The 15,247-nt window shown below is 47.5% G+C and overlaps 1 protein-coding gene across 1 annotated transcript; it reads right to left on the reverse strand.

The window, feature by feature from the left end:
* Positions 1-4,089: 4,089 nt before the first annotated feature.
* Positions 4,090-5,085, reverse strand: LOC144162370 (alpha-crystallin A chain-like). Its single transcript, XM_077692871.1, has one exon. The coding sequence runs from the start codon at positions 4,945-4,947 to the stop codon at positions 4,321-4,323; it is 627 nt and encodes a 208-aa protein (XP_077548997.1). The 5' UTR covers positions 4,948-5,085; the 3' UTR covers positions 4,090-4,320.
* Between the last annotated feature and the right edge of the window lie 10,162 nt (positions 5,086-15,247).

Raw genomic sequence — 15,247 nt, forward strand, 5'->3', positions numbered from 1 at the left:
GGCAACCAAGATCTGTTGAAAAATGTGAAACATTTTATGAGGAGGTCAAAAATTTTTCACCGGAACGACGCCCACTATTCGACAACATAGCCAGCCACGGTGGACGGCTCTTCAAAGGCACCACGAAATGTCTCCAGCTGCAACTCAACCCTCGTGAGCGAGTAATCTGCCCAAACACTTCGACTAAAGTGCCTCCAGGCCTATCTTGAAAACGTGTTATCTTGCACCGTTATCCGGCAAGCCCTTCGATATAGCATTTTCGAAAGTGCTTATTCAATCTGCTCCTGTTCTGAAGGTATCGACGTGCGCCTGTGAATGGTTAGCGCTTCGCCGCGATAACACAAGTCATTCGGGCAGGAGTATTTCTTAGAGAGGTAGCATATGCTGGGGGAAACCAAAGGGACAATTCTCGGAGTCGCTTTCAAAAAACGGGTTTAAACTAGAAAGAACCTTTTAAACTATATTCTATTCAATTCAGTTTATCTTCTACATTGCCCCAGACGGATTTTGACTGGGTCTCAGTCAAGCTGCCAATACAACACTCACCTGTCACTCTCTCACTCACCAACACGCTTAATCGCTCGCTCACTGGTCAACCTACTCACTCACTCAATCACTCCCTCGGGCGCGTGCACGCACGCACACCAACACCCACACCCACACGCACACACACACGCACACACGCACGCATACACGCACTCACGCACGCACACACACACGCACACGCATACGTGCGCGCGCCGCACCCACACACGAACAAGTCTTCCTTGGATGAAACCAGCGCGAACTTAAACAAAGAAGAAGCAAGTGCAACACAAAGACAGCCGATGGTCTAACAACTGAAGTTTAATATCAAGAAGGGTGAATATAAACAGTGAACACATCTGCGTTGGCCTTGACTGTAGCAGGTGTATATCTAGTTGTGTTATCAGTGTGGCCCCAGTAAACTTGTTTCGCTCAGGCGCAGTGTCTTTTTATTGCTTTTATTGCTTTTTAATGTTTGTGTTGAGTCATGATTAACCAGCACAAACTAAACGGGACGAGAGAGGAGTGTATGCCAACCAACTGGCCCAGTTTTCGACCTTGTTTGTGTTGAGTGTTTATATTCACCGCATAGAGTTTCTTACAATATACACTAGAGAGGAATCTGGCGCTAGCGTCTACGCGGCTCACATCAAAGCCGTCTGTGTCGTCATGGGCCGCCATTATGCATTGCGCTCGCCTTAGTTTCATCATTGGCTTGGATTGAAACGTTTTATTGACCGCAAATTTAAACAAAGTGCCACAAAAACGCGAAGAATAGTGTGCAATTATGTAAGTGGAAATTAAAAACAGGCTGTTTTAAAACTACGGAAAAAGGAAGTAAAGCGTATTTTTGCCGGAACGGTTGGGCTGCTATTCTGCAGGCCAAGGTTGTAGTTACGAACAAGGTTAATATTTGGGGGGAAAACCTTTAGAGACTCTGATTTTATTAATTTTACCATTATTGCAAATAATAAGTTGCTGGAAGAGTCTGGAAAGTTTTTTTGAGCGTGTCTATTAAAACGTTGCCTTCGCGGTGAACCGGTGCACCGAACGCCAACTAGTTTGACAAGAAAAAAGCTCAAGCCAAAAAGGAGGGTCTTCCCATGAACCCCCACGACGACATGGCTTACAAGGCGCAGTTTCCAGCTTACTAAGAAACTCTATGATTCACTGTTCTTGATATTACACTTTAGTTGTTAGACCAGCGGATGCCCTCGTAATGCATTTCCTTCGTCTTTGTTTAAGTTCGCGCTGGTTTCATCCAAGAATGTCTTTCCAAGTAGCCCAGCTTGAAACCCTCCCGAAGAAAACTTTCCCGTAACAGTGAACGGACATAAGTTGTGTACACGTACATAACTTACTTTATGTGAGCAAAAAAATCATGCACCCCTCCGTGTAATGACGACGGTGGTTGAACCCAAAACCTTCTCGTGACGGGTTCTTTGGTTGTCGTCTGAGTTTGGACGGAGTTTCGACCATGTAGTCTGTGGCGATTCCGCTTATGTGATAGGCATGCTGAGCCACCAAGATAGATCAAAAAAGTCATATTTCCGAGAAACTGTAGCATTTGAACATAGTGTGTATAATTCGCATGACCAACCACCTGACCGGTTCCCTCTTTTGAACGCTTGTGTCTGTTAGCCTGAATTTTGATGTATTTGGGCTTCCCCTAACTTAGTGTATTCTTTCAGTTGCTTGACTGTATAGTCCTCGTAGTGGCCCGTCTAAGCGTATTCTCCCTTGTAATAAAGAAAAGAAAATGAAGCAATCGGGTAGACGTCGTCTTCACAATGCGAAGGACCCAGGTTCGAATCCAGGCACGGGAAGCTTTTTTTTTCTTTCACTTCACCCGCGGTCATTCATCATCATAATCGTCTGAAAAAGTTGGCTTTCCTACAGGGCATTTTCGCGTTACAGACGCAATCAGTGGGAACACTAAATCTTCGCTTTGAAGCTTACATAATAAACTTGGCCTGCACAAACGACTGTTTCTACATGCTCAAGCGTTAATAGCAGGAGGTAGTTTTCCTCAGATTTTGAGGTAAAGCAGAACTTCGGTGCTAAGTTTATCCGTGTGCTACTTTAGTTAATTTAGAGGGCTTATTGCATTTAGTTTTTACAGCGACAAAGTAAAACCGTGACATCCAGGTTGGAAAAATAAGCTGGAAAGAGGTCAAACAAAAAAGCAACGGAAGATTAACTTCATGAAAAAAGCGAAACTGAAAAACAGGATGCCACGTAGTGTTTGCTACAGGAGAGCTCAGGTAAAGGAACCGCCCAGCTGTGGTCTAGTTCATATAGTCAATCTGCGCAAAAAAAAAAAAAAAAAAAACGGGAACACTTCACCCCTGTCAAAAGCTGCGCTATTCGCCTCCTTTCTTTTGCTAACTCCGCGTTCGGCGCAGCCGCCGTTAACCGTGGCAAATCCTCCAGTGTTTTAGGGGTTCAGTCCTGGCCGAGTCCACCCTGTTAAAGAAGCTCTGAAGACAAAAGACAAGTTTGGTTCACTTAAAGTACCGTATGTTCGCAATTCCAATGCGCACCCGATTAACGTGACCGAAATAAAAAAGAACGACCGCGAGTTTTTGGCTTCAAGACTGCAAAAAGGTGCGCGTTTAAATTGGGTAAATACGGTATACTGCTTTGTCCGGACGACTGTGCTACCAATTTTTCTGCACTCTTCAAACAAATAATCCACATATTAAAGAGCACGCATGAAGCAGTGGCGACTCTTTCCGTCAATTTCTATGACATCATGGAATCTTGTATGTGTGACTGGCGAACGCAGACTAAAGCCACCACCAAGCGGCCACTACTGGGCGCTTGTAGTTGGTTAAGACGCCCTGAAATGTTGCATCATACAGACGTACTACCAACTGAGACAATTATTCGTTCCGGGCTGGAAATTGTGATTGATAGTCAATATTAGATGCCAAACTACGCAGGTCGCTGCCAATCACAAGTGAGAAGGAACCTTCAGGCATTTTTGATCCGTACAAGATACGGTTCTTTCGGAAGTGGTTTGGTCTCTTCGCATATAACCGCCCGGAGATATGAGCGAGCTGCACTTGAACGCGATATACTTCCCACGACACAACAAGCGTGAACGAACGCGAACAGTCACGTAGTCAGGAATGACGTTAGTGAGACATCAACCGAGGGATTCAATGACGAAAAAAGCAACACAATGTGCAGAAAGAAAGAACTAAACACAAGGCGCAATTGTCACCATAAGACATTCAGTACGGTTCGTATTACGTTTTTTTCTGTACCATACGAGGCCAGGGAAGGGGTGCTAGCACATTTATCACTTTCGTTTCTAACCCACAAGGCCTGGACTAGTTTTTTTAGCCTTGTTGCGTCACAAAGCTGCGCAGGACACGGGTGCCCTGAAAGTCGTCAGGAAGGCACTACTGCCGCCAGACGTTATCTACCAAACGTCCAAATGGCTTAGCAGCGCTATGCTCTTTCAATCCAAGCGAGAGAAGCCTGGGCGGCGGCTTTCCGCGTACTTTTCGAGGAAGGTGACGTCACCGGCAAACATAAGTAAAGGAGAGACGCAGATCCAGGAAAACTTTGCTAATTTATTCAGCAAGTTCAGTGTTCACCGGCAAAACAAAAGTGCAAGACAGGCTGGAGGAGAATACTGAAAGGTTGTTCGGTCTTCGATGGTAGAACATCGGCAAAAATCAGCGTTCCATACCGTGAACCAAACTTAACCACCATTCCAAGTGCAAAAAATTTCACACAGCACGTTGTTCCAGACACGCACATGTCGATGCAAAGAAGAACCGCTCACTTTTGGGCGTCACCGCTTGCCGGGACGTGCTGCACTTCGACCGGAACCGGCTCGGCTTCTTCCTTCTTGGGGGCGTTCTTTCTCGGAGCCTCGAGTGCCAAGAATCCGTTGGGCCTCAGGTGGCACTTGACGGTCTCCGGGTCGACGTCTTCGGGGAGCACGTATCGGCGCGTGAACTCCCTCTTGACGTAGCAGCCGCGGTCGTCCGACTTCTCCTCGTGCTTGCCGTGGATGACGACGCAGTGTTCTTCCGTCTTCACGCTGATCTCTTCGGGGGCGAAGTGGCGGGTGTCCACGTTGATCGCGAACTTGTCCGGGGTGCAGGCGACCGCGGAGCCCTGCTGCTGCCGGTAAGGGCAAACGCCGGTCGACTTCTGACTTGCGGGACAGACGCCGGTCGTCTGCTGTCGAGCGGGACAGCCTCCGGTCGTCTGCTGGCGGGCGGGGCAGACGCCAGACGACTCCTGCGACGAAGACGACGATCGGTGGTGTCGCGGATGAATGTAGAACCGCTGGTGGTAGAAGGGCGGGTCAAAAAGCTCGCCGTCCAGGAAGGAGCCGCCGAAGTCGTCGTCGTCGAAGAAGCGGCGCAAACCGCGGGAGTAGAGCGGGAAATGAGCCATGATCGTCTGCGAAGGTTTCCACGGGGGATGGTGTTTCTCGGGTTAGCGTCACCGTCGAATGCTGAGCTGGCGTAGCGAGGCGCTCCACTTATAAAGGGCGTCACCTAGTCCCGATAGGAGGTTCGAGAAGGCACGAGAAATGCGTAGGCGGTCGCTGTTTACGCGACGGACGACAGATAACAAAAAAAAAAAAAGAGACGCCGACTGACAGTCACTGACTCATGGATAGATAACGTCACGTGGTACGACAGGCGCCTGGAAAGCTCGCCATTGTTCTGGCCATCTGTCTGCTTTAGCCCAGTTCCACGGTGTTGGCGCCATCTCTCGAGGGGAAGTTAAATCGGCAGTGAAGTATCGGAGCACGCGATCAAGGGCGGACGTTGCTCCTTCCTGTGTGTGGCAGCTGCGACCTCGCGCTAGCTGCACCAGCTGTACTGCATCCTGTGGAAAATCTATTAGAGCATTTTAATTACACGCTGCAAGACCATACGCTTTCTGTCCTACTTTCCCTAGCATATGAGAACACTGGGAAGCCCTGCTGCGTTCCTCTGGTCCCCCAACGCAGCTACGCCTTGTCCAGATGGCCGAAGAAGCCACAAGGAACCAAGATCTCCTGGCTGAGTAACGCGGCAGAGAGAGCCCAGGCTCTCTACTTCTGGGCAAATAAACTTCTTTCTCTGTCTCTCCCCCCCCCCCCCCCCCCCCCGCACTCTAGAATCGGCATTATAAGTTATAAGGCTGTTGTTTCACGGCGCATTTTTTTTTTTTTTTCACTTTAAACGAAGCTTATACGGCTGGGGTTCCGTGAACTTTTGATGTCCATGAACAAAAAACATTCGGGGCTCCATCTGTCTTTTAAGAGCCAAGCGTTCGAAAACGAACTCCCCGGTGTGCGTGTGTGCTTTCAGCACGTGGTCGCCACGAAAGTTGCACGCCGTTCAAATAATGACTATACCTCAAGCTGATAACGTCTCATCACTTGCATTATCAATAGGCCCCATTGTCAAGATGAGAACACAACTTCAACTTTAAGCTCATGCGTTTCATCATTGGGATGTACTTTTAAGTAGATTAGTTTATAAATGTACGCACTATTTTTAAGATCACAATACGACTATAGACCTCAAGATTATACTTCTAAACTCTGGGATATGCGTTTCAGTAGATTATTTATAAATAGGCACACTGAGTAAAGTGTAAATGCTAAGTGTCCGCCCCTGTTTTCGGGGTGAAGCCCGTTAGGGGCTGGGGCTGTTGGCGTCTCCTGTTGTTGTCGTCGTCGTCTAATCGTCGTTTCATGTAGTCACGGTTTTAAAACATTGGGAAACTCGTTTATACCTCGTGCAACAACGTAACGCGTACTAAAAAACACCGGGACAATCGTTTGCGCCTCGTGGTAAAGAGCTTCGTGCTTCAAAGACATGAAACTTTTACGGCAAAGCTGTATACCTGTACTCCCCAACGGTTTCGTCTCCCTTGGCAAAAACTCCAAGGCGCCAAGAATACACAAATACACTGCATGCATTCTTCGTCCCTCCCCAGGTTTCACGTTAGTGGAGATGGCCTGGGACTTTTTTTTTTCTTTTAGGGATGCCCACCATCAACGTGCAAGAGAAAATTTACTTATACCTTTAACCTAAATTTTGTGTCTCCTCTACGTCGTGCACTAAAAAACTTCTCTGGTCATACACCTTCAGACAGTGGGATGGCTTGTGATTTTTTTTTCTCACTAAGCAATTTTTGTATCTACAAACAGCTATGCGCTGTTTAAATAAACACTGTGCTTGTCATTTCACCTTCGCCGTTCTCTGATTGTAAGTGAAGAGTTGGCGGTGCATGTCGAAATTTTTTACCCACAATTGTTACTAACTGCGTCTTTTTAGTGTATTGCTTCTTCCGCTATTAGTAATTCGCGAAGTTTACATTTTACTTAAAAGTAATAACTGCTTCCGGGGCCGGATTGATAGTATGAATTTATTCCGTTATTATTCGGGCTATGGCAGATGTCACAATATCAATACAGTAATTCTGAAGTTGCCCACATAGGTTGAATATGGCGTCACCAGAGTGCTTAGTCAGGGTACTTAGTCATGTTTATTATCTCTCTGTATCTCGCGGCCAAGGGCTGTGGACATATGATGTGCGCTTCTTATCTTCCGAGCTTTCTCAGCACTCCAGAAGATAAGAGTGTTAGATAAGTAAGGCTGCGTGACTCATAATCCAGGCAAACAGCCGATGTGGAAACCATCGATTGTTTTTGTTGTATCGAAAGGCGTGCGTGCGGCCCTGTAGGCTTGGAGTCGCCATGGCGCAAGGTTTTGGCTCGTTTATTCCTTTCCGTTTGTCCCTTTGGTTGGTCTAGTTTACACATAAGCGAATGAACGAACGAATGATGTTCGCTTTAAATTTCATGACGAAGTTGTGAAGAGATTACAAATGTAGATGCAAATAAGTAAAGGGAAATGTGACGTTGTAACCGTAAAATGTAACCCCTCAAATCTAACGACAATGTCCAGCTAAGTGCTGCTACCATAAAAGTTGGTAGCAGCACTTCTTCTTCTCTAACTCGTCTAACGAGACGGCCCACATTCTGGCGAGCCATGTTGTCATACCCACTCGCACCCAGTTTCACTTCGTCATAACCCCAACTTCGGTCCGCTTAGAAATGCCCTCGACCACTAGAACTTCACTAAAGATTGACCCCACAGAATCATCGCTGCCAACGACGGAAAAGAGAAAAAAAAAAGCCAGGATATACGTAGCGTGAGCTAAGGTTCTGCTGGTTAGTGTTAGGTTCCCTGATTGTCTAGGATTAGCTGATTATCATGCTTACTGCTGCTAAAACTACTCACAATCATCCAATCCAATTCAAGCAAGTCCGGTCCAGTCCAGTCATGGCGGCGGCGGCTCGGGCGCGCCAGCTGTGCGCCGTGTGACGTCACTGCTCCTCGCGCATGCGCAGCATGGCTCTCCGGGAGCCACGCGAAACTGCTCAACCTCCGTGGACTAGTTGGGTACACATTATTCACACTAAAAACAGCGCAGGGACGAGGATGGAAGAAGTGACAAACTAGAGCGCTGTCCAGTGTAGCTCACGCTACAAAACGGGTGGAGGAAGGGAGGGAGCAAGTTGGGAAAGCGGAGTGAAGAGGGCGTGGGAGGGGTGAGACGAGGGGGAGAGAGGAGGAGGAGAGAGGAAGGGGAATGAGAATGCAGAGTGGAAAGGGAGGGATATGAGGAAGGCGAAGCTGTACTATAGTGCTCAACATTGGATGTTGTACGCTGTGTTGTGCTAGGGCCAAAATGGGGGCCCGCGGCTCTGTCAGCCTATCCTTTGAGACAGCTTTCTTTCTGCCGGCCTCCCGCATCGTGTACTCTTCATGTGACGCAAATAAATTTAATTTTTCAGTGTACAATGTTCATCAAGAATTAGAGAGAGTGCAAGTGGAATAGGACGACGAAGAGGGATGATGAAGAGGAGTGCAATTGAAGAGAGTGGTAGGAAGAATCGTGATAGGGAGGGGCGACGATGAAGGAAGGCAAGAAATTATAGTATGGGGAGGGAGAGAGGGGAGATGAACAAAGGCGGGGGAGCAAACGCTATTATGTGTGAAGGGTGCTGTTAATATGCATGGTCATCAGGACAATCCCGGCAGGGCAACTTAGGAATGCACCAGTACAATCAATTCTCGGCCGACATGCAGATTAAGCTACGTCACAATGTTAAGATGTATCGTGTATCAGAAAGCAAAGGCAAAACGAGTGCGTTAATTACCCGTCAAAGCGCCTTAGATACACAATTATTAAAGGGACCCTGCAACACTTCTTTCACCTTTTTTCAATCTTCAACGCTTGCCGAACGTAGTCAACCAACACATTTAGTACTTAGATTAGGGGTCGCAAAGTACGTACCTCAGCCAAAAATTACTGCTCAGATAACTTTGGAACTTGCTCAAAAAATTTTTCTCTCTTTCCCGGTCTTGGCGTTTTTCGACCGCTGGAAAAGTCAAGATGGCATTACTAGTGCATGTAAGATTACTGTTCCACGAATTTTTGTTTTATTTCTATGAATTTCTTGATCTGTGGAATAAAGTGTTGAATAGAACTATGGCTGTGTCTTTTATGTACCACTTGTGTGGCTTTGCAAGGAACGAACGTTTCACGCGCGCAAAATATTTGCCTGCCAATTTGCAGAGTTTGTTTATCTTTTTTTCAGTCCTTCCGGCTGGAGCACTCGACAACGTTTATACGTCATCCTTCAACCGCAACATGATAGGCTGTATCCTCCACCTTTTATAGCGGAAGTCCCCACAGGTCATCCTCAAAGAGCGACGTATTCAGCCATGACCGAAATGTGACCTGAACTGCCGACACTCATAGTTTCGTATAAAAATGCTGCTTAGCCCCCCCCCCCCCCCCCCAAAAAAAAAATGTGGAGCGCAAAAAGTGCGAGAAAAACCGTCTGGCTGAGCGAGCAAGCCAGAAACTTTTTGGCCCCTTCCCAGCATGGCTATGTCTATACAGAACAATCTCGATAAGCGGAAAAAGCTTAAACGGAATTGCCGCTTAAACGAAACAGTAGCCTGTAAAAGTTGGTTGGTTTTGTATTCATGTAACGTAAAAAACTCGGTAATCGGAGGTAAAATTTCCGCGTCACCTTATAAACGGAACCAGAAATAGAACTTCTGAAACACATTCGCATAAGAATCAGCTTTTTACGGTTCCAGCTGTTTTTTTTTTTTCTTCCTCCATGTTTTTTTTAGCCTCGTTGGCCTCGTAAGCCTCGTCTGGTTAGTGGTCAGCCGTGTTAGCGCAACGAATGCAACATCGCAGTTCTTGTTCCAGTCCTTCGGTCTCGATTCCGAATTTAAGACGCCGAGGTGACAGGGCTCAGCTCCTGCCGCCTCGTTCGTGCCATCGTGGTGCTATTCGCGCTTCATCACCGCGTTGCCGTCTTCTAAATTCGGTGGCTCGTAAGCACGCGCGAAGTTGAGGCTTCTAGCCTCCGTTAAGATGCAGTTAGAAGGACTAAAAAATAATGGATGCATTTTGTAGTGCACGACGACTCAATATTGAAAAATCAACTTTGTGTATGCTGTGCCTAAACCTCTTCTAGTTTTCTTGATTGCTAAAAAACCTATCACCTACATTCACTTTATAGTGCTTAGAGTTTCATGAAATGGTATTAAGAGTGTGTACGCACATAAATTTGCACTTTCACACATCTATCTCAGTAAACGGAACTCCTGTTAAACAGAACTAATTTTTTCGGTCCCTCTAAATTCCGTTTATCGAGAGTCTACTGTACGTCCATTCAGAGCAGTTTTTTAGACCGCTGCTACAACTTCCATGTTATAATGTTATAAGATTGTCAGAAACAAAAAAAATCGTCGGTGCAAAAGCCATATTCGACGGAGTCATATTTTACAGGAAAGCGCACTAATTTCCGCCCTTCGAGGGGTGGCGACGGTGATTCAGAAGCACATGCGGAGGCGAGCGATAACAGATGAGAAAAGCGCAGATCACGTGACCCCACCAAGTCATTCGGCCTTTAAGGCTCACCCCTGCACCGGAAGCGGAATGATCATAGATAGCGCGCGGCGTGGCATAGTGCTTTTTAACTGCTTTCAAACTGCAAGCTTGCTCTGAACCCCGACGCCTACCTCCCACCAATAATAACACATCAGACCCGGCATTAACACGCACTGTCTTTAGCTCCGTACTGTGTTCCGGCTAACTTGAATACATTTTATTTTTTCCTCATACAAAAAAAAAGATTATATACAAGTTAGTTACGCAACATTTATAACAAATACCACCTCCTCCCGTGCACCCGATATACGGACGCATACGGACGTCCACAAATCTGCACAAACCGCCAGCGTGGTCAATGCCAAAGGAACTGAGCTCACTGCAGTGAATGTTTTCACCAACTCCTTCGAAACATCTAAAGAGGTTGCCATCGCCCTTGCCCCCCCCCCCCCTCAACCAGCGAAGAATACTTAACCATTACTACTGACTGCCAAGCCGCTTGCAGGAACTACCTAGAAGGACGCATATCGCAACCCGCCTTGAAAATTCTACAGCAAGAGAAACCACTCCCACAACTACAAATACTTTGGTCTCCAGGTCACGAATCCCTCGGGGGTAACGAGGCGGCACACGCCACTGCCCGCGCTCATTCCCACCGGGCCGTTTCCCACGAGGGCCACGAACCCCCATCGGAAGCAACAGTTTAGCCCTCCTCACTCCAAACATACGCCGAAATACTCGCCCACTACAGGAACGAGCGTCGCAAATACCCATTCCCCCACCCGAACCTCTCTCGTGATGAAGCTACTACCTTCCGGCGACTACAGACTAATCCAAAAGGGTAGGATGTTGGGCTAGTTGGTTGTGAGATACAAAGGAGGGAAACGTGCACATTTCGACGAAGGACGGACAGAAACACGCACCACAAGCGCGGTTTTACTGTAAACGGATCGCTTTACTACAAGTTGCGGAAAATAAATAGCACACTTAATGGAAAGAACAAAGCGCGTACAGAAGAGAGGAGATTGCCCAATCTGTCAAACCATTATGTCCTCGCTAGATTTATCGCCACATCCGCTTTTCCCTGGCCCACAAGAATGCGATTTCCTTGTGCATGATAGCTATCGAAGGCATGCTGACACAGTTAACACCAGCTCTTGCAATCCATGCAGCTTCAACAAGTTCCCTCGTGATTTCGTTATAGCTCTTAAAGATTACCGTTATTTTTTCAAACTCGGGAATACGACTAACACACACCACCGCTTTTGTGGTGTGTGTTTCTATATGTCCTTTGTCGAAATATTCGCTGCTCCCTACTTTGTACAGACTAACTCCTACCCACATAACACCCTGCTACATGCCATGTATCCCACCCTATACCCTAGCACATGCAAATTCTGCCCCCATCCGGGCACCCTGTACCACATTGTATGGGAGTTCCAGCAATCCCCTTTCCTCACCCCTAACCCCAACCCTACCCGTAAGCAGTGGGTGGAGCTGCTGGACAGCTCCGACCTCTCCGATTAGCGACGATAGGAAGAGAGGGCACCGATGGCCAGCACCGACCAAGGTATCCCGGACTAAGGAAGCATCCCGCCGGGCGGGTGCCCTAACTTCAGCACCTCGACTCAAATAAAGTTTATTGATCGTCATCACCCTCATATCAAAGAGGAGTGTAACAGTTTGCGTGCTACCGGTTTACACTCTACTGATCTCATCCACGCAGAAATTGGAAATTGTTTTCTAATTATTACAATCATTCGGTGTTTCCCTCCCCAACTTCTTCCTCTTGTTGCTTTTGCATAATAATGTTCCGCTTTCCTCTTTTTCTTCTTCTTTTGTTAATGTTGTATCAAAATGTTGTATATGATAGCTGTATTGTTTTGCCCCTCCTGCTTTGGCCTCTAGCTAGCAGTATTTGTAAATATTTAAATAAATATATTGGTGGGTCTAGGAACATGCCCGAGACTGTGCCATCACGGTGAACGCGTTGTGTTCTTTCTCACTTCGGATGGCAGGGAGCAGCGTTAAGTTTTTGACGTCAAATGACCTTCCAATTCTCCTTCGTAAACGATTAGCTTTGGCCAATTCCCTGGACAAGCCCCCCAAAAAATTACAGTGATACCTCGTTAACTCGAACTGGCATATCTCGAAAAATCGGCTAACTCGAAATATTCCGGGGAACCGAACCATTTCCCATACGTCCCATGTATTTGTTGCCCTTCATTTCGAAGTTTTTTTGGGCCAAACTGCGGATATCTCGAAATCTTGACTGAGAGGGGAACAAAAATTTCGCCGATTGTGAGGAACAGATTGTGCAGAACTCTGCCAAGAGGTGATAAAGCTTACCCATAGCGGTGCCACCGAAAGAGACGTGACCTTTCAGGAGTACGCGCTTGCGAGAAGGATGTGCCCGTGACAGGAAAACTTACGGACGCCGAAATCGTTGAAATGGCCACAAAAGGAGGGGACAGCGAAGACAGGGGCGACAACGACGAACCTCCTCGAGAGGTGCTGACGTCTGCCGAAACTAGGAATTTGCTGCGCTTGCTGCGAAATAAGGTCGAGTGCAGCGGCGGGGAAGATCGGCTCATGCAATGCGTCAAGAAGCTAGATGACTTTTTACTATACCCGAGTGCGACGACCACAAAGCAGACCAGCATTACGAACTCCTTTTCTGCTAAGTAAAATTGCAAAGCCACAAAACCCAGCCGGTGAACGCTTTTTGTATGGTTTTTTTTTCTCTTTCAAACCTTTATGAAAAGCAGGAACAGAAGCTGCTGCTGAAGAGCTGGTAAGCACTATAGCGCCTTTTTTGCAAAGAACGAGATGTTTCATGGCAATCCGCGCAACTTTGCTTATCTAGAAAATCCGCTTATCTCGAAATAATTTCCGGCTTTTACTACTTCGAGGTAACGCGGTGTTACTGTTTACGGTGTTACGGTGTTACTATTACGGTGTTACTATTTGCTAGCAATGGGTTTGGGTCTGATGAAGCTTGCACTTTTTTGGGGAGTCGGCTGTTAACTGGAGGTATCCCGGTGCTACCTGAAACCCTACGCGAACATTGGTACGGCCCTGTTACCACAACACGCTGCCCATGCAGGGTGCCACGCCCCCACCAAAGCTGATCTGCCCATTCTTATACTATTCTGCCCCTAATTTAACAACCATCAAGATTAATCTCTCCCCGTCCATAATCCCAGGATATATCGACGAACCCTCTCTCATAGCCTTCACCCAATTGCCATTTTCGGACTTTCGAATGGTCAAGTAAACGCAGTGTAGAGTGATATGCTTACTCGCCGAATCCTAATGCGACGGCCACGGACTTCTCATTTACCTAATTTTATACGGCAAGACCATCCCAATCCAAGAGCCCACTCACCATTAACCCCATGTTTTAACCGAACCTACTTCCCCCAAAAGGGCACGAGCGCGCCCTATCCGTGATTAAAATTTTCTTTCCCGAACGGAGGCTGTCCATGCTCTATCACAAGAAAAGGAAATGAGCACCCCCTCTTTGACTGCGTGTGTGAGAAATACAACCCTGCCCTCCTAAAAAGCCAAATAGTCAGATAGTCAACGTAATCCGAAGGGCCAGCAGCCGCTTAAAGGGCTGCGAGGAGCTTCTCAAAAAAATCTGCGAAAATTCAGAGAACTGGCCACTAATGCGTTTCATTTTTATTCCACTTGTCTGGGGTGAGAGCTCTTTACAGCCAATTTTTTTGAAACATGGTAAAAACCGCGCAGCTGAAGACAGGACGCCAAGGAAGAAAAACTCGGGAATAAAACTTTACCACACACAATAGGAGCGCATGCGCGAACATGAGCGAAATTATCGGGAGAGTTTCGCGACAAGGTCAGGTGGTTCTCTTTTTATGCACGTGGCAAGTGCGCAGTAAGATAATCTATTTCTTTTTTTGTTGTTGTTAAAGCCATAGACGCTGTGCTAACTCAGTTTTCACTTGCATTTACAATACACCACGCTTCGAACAATTCACGCTGGCATGGTCTGTAAAACCGCGCAAAACTTGGGCGCTTTCGAAAAGTGGGACGCAGTGTGCGAGGCACAGGCAGCGGCGGCAGTGGTCAGATAAATGGGCCCCCGCCGCGAGCGCTTGGGACAGCTGTACGGTGCTCTCGGAGCCTGCCATCCTGTCCAAGTAACGTTGATCCTGTCTGCCCTATGTAGCATTTATGTCCCTTCTTCGCCTCCCCCCCGCCCGCCAATCTCCTGCACCTAATTTGGCACTGCCCGAAGTTCGCGCGCTACACAACCTTCAAGCCTCCTCCAAATACAACCTCTCTTTATATCGACCCTCGAACACTGGAACTCTCCATGCTGGCTTTAATTGCACATTTTTCTCTAAAAAGCGGTCCAGCGCGAGCAGTTTAAAGTCGTGAGCCTGCCCTCCTCACCCGACGCGGCCTCTCGAGCCTTCTCGAGGAGCCCACCTGTTTTGGGTCGAACTGTACGCATTTAAGATGCCCCCAGTTACAACCGCCCCCCCCCTTCTACTCCCCCTTCCCCCACTTGACGCAAAGTCTTCCTACCACAATAGAGGCTACCTCCTCCTCCTCCTCCCTCACGACAGAGGCACTTTGTACACGACACCTTGTTTGCAACTTGCAAACTGTGTGGCATGCCTCTTAGCGCAGCGGTTGCTCTTTTGTAACGTCAGCTACACTGGCCGAGGTTGAGCAGTTTCGCGTGGCTCCTGGAGAGCCGTGCTGCACATGCGCGAGGAGCAGTGACTTCACACGG

The sequence above is a fragment of the Haemaphysalis longicornis genome, unplaced genomic scaffold (assembly GCF_048455015.1).
Source record: "Haemaphysalis longicornis isolate Haplotype H1 unplaced genomic scaffold, Haemaphysalis longicornis Haplotype H1 scaffold_12, whole genome shotgun sequence".
NCBI lineage: Eukaryota > Metazoa > Arthropoda > Arachnida > Ixodida > Ixodidae > Haemaphysalis > Haemaphysalis longicornis.

Coding starts and splice junctions, on each gene's coding strand:
- LOC144162370 (XM_077692871.1), bottom strand. CDS start 4,947: ATGGCTCATTTCCCGCTCTACTCCCGCGGTTTGCGCCGCTTCTTCGAC.